The sequence below is a fragment of the Austrofundulus limnaeus genome, unplaced genomic scaffold, assembly GCF_001266775.1.
Source record: "Austrofundulus limnaeus strain Quisiro unplaced genomic scaffold, Austrofundulus_limnaeus-1.0 Scaffold0, whole genome shotgun sequence".
Lineage (NCBI taxonomy): Eukaryota > Metazoa > Chordata > Actinopteri > Cyprinodontiformes > Rivulidae > Austrofundulus > Austrofundulus limnaeus.
In genome coordinates, this window is record NW_013952402.1 from 7,612,854 (window position 1) to 7,618,143 (window position 5,290).

The window sequence follows — 5,290 nt, forward strand, 5'->3', positions numbered from 1 at the left end:
AGGAGGATCTATTAAATATTGAGTTCAGGTTTTTCTTCTTTTTTTTGTTGCCCAAATTTATGCACCTGCCTAATTTTGTTTAACCAATTATTGCACACTTTCTGTAAATCATATAAACTTCATTTCACTTCTTAAATATCACTGTTTGTCCCCTATATGATATATTTAACTGATTGTTTCATCCAAACAATCAACAATTTATAAAGGTAAATCAGGAAAATGAACAAGGCTGCCCAAACTTTCACACCCAACTGTATGTGTACACATTGGATGCTGAGTGATTGCAGCCTATGATTCCGTTGCAGCCTGAGTGATTACCGAGCCATTTAGTTTTAAAAGTGCAAAACACTCARATCAACAATGTGTTTTGAGAAGGCCTTTTACCCTGAAATAAAACGAGGAAGAATTAAACTCACCTCAAAGTGAGACAGAGCAGACAGCGCAGGAAGAGGGGGAGGTGAAGAGGCAGCAGATGAAGCTGCTGAGACCTCAGCTGGGCCTGGAAGGAGGACTGCCTGATGCCGGAGAAGGTGGAGCAAGAGGGCGTTGGACACACTCTGCTCYTCCAGCATCCTGGGCCCTGCTGGAACGCTGCATGAAGAGGCAATAACAACATAACGTGAGCCTCAGAGTTTTATAACAGTGGCAAAGGTTTCCATCTAGTGGACGAAGGCATAAACATCACCACACTGAGTCATGTTAACATAAAACTTAAGTTTCCCTTTTACAGGAAAAACCACCTGCAAAACTCTCATTTCACCTTGGCAACCAYGACTCTTAATACATGACATCATTTCACTTGTGATATGAAAGCTTCCTTYTGTTTTCAGCAGGTTGTACTATTGTTCACATGTTCTTTTTTTAATTTACCACAGATCTATCATCATCTGTACACAGTAAGCAAAGGGTAAACAGATTTCTGTCTGTGTCAGACAGGTCATTTGATGTAACAGGGCAAGAACAGTTTATTGCATGTGTTTCGTAACAGATACTGTWTATCCGGGGGGAGTGGTTGTTTATTGAGGTGTGGTGACAGATATGCAGGTGTTATAAGGGTAGACATGCCGTACATGGCAACAACATGTGATCCAACACAATCGTATAAGGTTACTGAGTTTAAAACTGGCAGAACTAGTTTTTCCTATCATGTCACAAACTTTCAATTTTTATTTTAGTTAATGTGCTCCTAAATGTAGAACCAAAACTAGATTTTTTTTAGCAAAACAAAAGCTTTTGTTTGACTAGACCAGGGGTCTGCAACCTGTGGCTCTGGGGTCACATGTGGCTCTTTGGTCCCTCTGCAGTGGCTCTTTGAAAATGTGACCAAACATAAAAGAATTTTTTTTGTTTGTTTTGATACCCACAACAGAAATCAATTTGTATACAAATATGTGATCAATACTACTAATACAAAAAGTAAAACATGTTAGCTCATGCTAGCCTGTTGTTTACTTAAAGATTCCAATTTCTTTCTATGCTCTCTCTCTCTCAAATCCATCMGAATCAACTTTAAATTATTTGAAGAATACATAATGATGAGAATTAGAAGAAAAATAAAGATGCCTGAATAATTCAGTTGTACTAGTTTTTTATGAAATTCGGTATAAACTATATACAKTATTTTTCTTGTTTACATGCATATGGTCATTTTATTAGTCCTGATGTGTATAATAACAAATAACATAATAACAATAACAATAATCTTTTAGTTTTATAATGTCACCTCTACTGACCGTAAAGGTTCCGAAAAAGGCCTCAAAAAGGCCCACAGACCACCAGTTGATAATCACAGTTGTAGCTTGTTTTGCAGCTCTGGACACATTTTTTTAGTGAGACAAGTAGCACAAATGGCTCCTTTGATTGTAAAGGTTGCAGACCCGTGGACTAGTTAGGACTTTTTTATTGGCTTATGTTATTCATATTTTCATACATATTACTGTGGATGTTTTAAATTATGCAGAAACATAAGCAGGAAATTTTCCAAATTTTGCGACCAAACTCATTTTCTCCAGATTTTTTTTAAGTTACACTTCATCTTGTGGCTCATGTGACAAAATAAAAAAGTAAACAAACAAATAAAATAGATGATTAACTGACTGAGTACTGCAACTCCTTTTTGGAGTCAAAAAAATTAAAAAACAGTGAAACTGTGTGCGAGCCTCTGGAGAGACTGTGTGTGTTTATAGGAACCATCTGCTTCTGTAAACAGGAAGGGAGAAGCAACAAGCAAAGTCTTGATGACTTCTGTCATTCTATGTCATGCTGTATATAATAAGCCACAACCCACACCCACTTCCTCCAAGCGGTGGGCTCGAGTACACTCAGCCATTGCGGCTTTTGAACTATGCCAGACACATGCTAGGTTTCTATCATGTAAACAAGCAAAACCTGGCATTGGCAAAAGCAACTTACTGAAATATGCAAGGCCCAAATATGGTGGCTAGATTTTCCACAGGCATGTGATTTGACTGGCTGTGAGCAGCCACTCTGCACAGAAAGTGGATGAGGTAAGACAAAATATGGAGGTTGGAGCAGGGGAGGTGGTTGAGGTTTTCTCTCAGTCTCTGGTTCAGTTCTGGTTTGTCTGCACAGCCTAAAAAAACACAAAAGCATTGTCAAAACTAGATCTCAATCWCTAGTCAAAGTGCCTTTGACAAGCCTATCCTTCAAATAGAAAAAGTCAAAGAATGCATCTTTATACTTAAGAAAATTGGCATAGCACACATGATTTTACACATTTTGTCACATAACTGGCCTATTTCCCTTTGAATTTGATGCAGCCAAAGTGAAACAGGAAGTGACATCAAAGGGGAACTCATTAATAAAATAAACTCGCTGGTCTCTGTTTATTAAAACAAAATTATTTAAACTTTAACTCTTCTTTGTCCGTCTTTGATAGCGACTAAAATTAATCTAAAGAAACATCAGATTCTTCTATACAGTCTGTGTTGTTAGCTTTTGTAACAACGCTCTGTTTACATGCAGACATTCCCCTTTGACATCACTTCCTGTTTCTTTATGTGCCGATATCTCAACAACCGTTCATCTCAGCGACGTGAAATTTCTTTTGCAATATGTTATCAAAGTTATCTTTCCAAAAATGCATTCATGTTTATTACAAAAACTTGATGTCACAGGCACTTTAATATTCTTTGTATTTCATTCCACAATAAAAAAACAAACATTATACACATGTAGGCTGCACATAAATAAAWCATARTAAAACATGCWTTTAAACTGAAACTGAGATRAGCAGTGGCAGGAAATAATGGATTGGTTAACTAAAGCATGATGTATTAATTATTAAGTTAAAGCACACTTGAGCCATTAACATAATAAACATGCTTACCTTAAAAAGAMAAAACAATCAATGCAAATGTTTTGTTAAGGTACCTGTTAGGCACCGGACCAGTTGTTTACGCTGAGGCTCAGGGACTACAGGAACGGGCAATTCTCTTAGGAAGAGTTTGAGTAGTGAAGCCACAGTGGAGACTTCCCCCTGTTGCTCCAGGTCCACCTTTTCTCCACAATCCCACTGCTGCCTCAGCTGCCGGATTCGCACCACAGAACCACACAAGCGAAACAGACCCCTGTGATGCAGTCCTAAAAGAAATAGATTCAGACACAACTCATGCAGGAGGTGCTTGAACGGTTAGCTCCGTAAACAAAGACTAGTAAAGTCTAAGTAATGTGTGTTTTACTTACCATTCTTTCCCAGAAACTCCACCATTTCTCTTAACACATGAGGTATTCCACAGGCCATCTGCCCATCCTCTTTAAGAGTTTCCAGGGAAACACCAAATACACGTCTAGGCAACGCTCCAGACTCTGAAACCTGAGCAGGAACAATGAGCTCTGGGCTGACCTTAGCGCTGGGCTTCAAGATTCTCACTGAAGATGGATCACTCTGTAGGAAAACAAAGCATTTTATAAAAGATTTGCAACAGGAATCAAAGTAACTTAGAACAATTATAGTTTCAATAATCACACTGTATTTCTGGTTCTGTTCTCATCCTAAATCATCTTTAATTTTAGTATTTACAGTATAAGCAATTAATACTAGCATAAACATGATGATAAAGTTAGCTCTTATATATGTCAAAAAGTAAAAATAAGTAGGTCCTCTGGGTGGGTTCTTCTTTAGTGAAACGCTTCGTCTCTCGTCAAAGAGACTTCTTCAGTCTGATGAGTTTCAGATGAACTCAGCCTTATAAGCACTGCCTCCACATGGACAAACAGGTTAATCAAATGCAAAATAGGGCCATTGCCTAACAATAGGCTTGATTAGCTCTATTGTTAGAGGGTCATGTGCCCCATCACCTGACTTATTGGTTGGAAACTGACGTGTATCACAAACCCACCCATACAGACCAGTATTTGCGTTTTGATTCCCATCACCCACTGGAACACAAGTTAGGATTAGGAGTCATCAGAACTCTGTACCACAGAGCAGACAGTGTCCCCACAAACACAGGAGCCAGAGAGAAAGAGTAGTCACACACAAGACAGGCTCTGGAGCAGTGCGGTTATCCTGACTGGGCTTTTCTGAAMGCAGACAAGAAACCCAAACAGGATTCCAGCCAACAACCAGCTGAAAATGAAGACCCTAAACCCAGACCCAAACCAGTCGTCATTCCATATGTGGTGGGAGTTTCAGAGAAACTGAGACATTTATTCTCTAAACATGACGTCCCAGTGGCTTTCAACCCCCAAAACACATTATGACAAAGATTAGTTCACCTCAAAGATCCAGCTCCCTGGCAAAAACAGAGTAATATAGTATATGCTGTTAAGTGTCAGGAGGACTGTGATCAGTTATTACATTGGAGAAACAAAGCAGCCACTGTTCAAAAGAATGAACCAGCACAAACGAGCTACATCGTCAGGCCAGGACTCTGCAGTTTACACTCATCTACAGGCCAGCGGTCACTCTTTCACGGATGAAGATGTTCTCATCCTTGATRGAGAGGAACRTTGGTTTGAGAGAGGAGTAAAGGAAGCCATCTTTGTGAAGAAAAACCATCCATCATTAAACAGAGGTGGAGGCCTTCGTATCCAGTTGTCCTCCTCCTACAATGCTGCTATTGCAAGTATGACTCAGCCCCCTGTGAGCAAAAGGTGTGAATCAGGGTCCCATGATACCCAACACAAAGAGGGAAAGAGGGACAAAAACAAGGGGACATTGAACCCTGCTCGCACTCACTACATACAGATAACACAAAACCTAGGAACCACAGCATCCAAACCAATGAGTCAGGTGATGGGGCACATGACCCTCTATGAACAATAG

The 5,290-nt window shown here is 39.5% G+C and overlaps 1 protein-coding gene across 2 annotated transcripts in view; it reads right to left on the reverse strand.

Annotated features, from left to right (window-relative positions):
- Window positions 1-5,290, reverse strand: part of LOC106512886 (protein FAM13A) — a 19,144-nt gene that overhangs the window by 11,165 nt on the left and 2,689 nt on the right. For both annotated transcript variants that reach the window (XM_014001417.1, XM_014001423.1), the window contains exons 2-5: window positions 3,706-3,907; window positions 3,394-3,603; window positions 2,413-2,593; window positions 417-591 (exon numbers count right to left, since the gene is read on the reverse strand). In XM_014001417.1, the coding sequence (XP_013856871.1) occupies window positions 417-591; window positions 2,413-2,593; window positions 3,394-3,603; window positions 3,706-3,907 (768 nt within the window). The remainder of the gene's footprint in view (window positions 1-416; window positions 592-2,412; window positions 2,594-3,393; window positions 3,604-3,705; window positions 3,908-5,290) is intronic.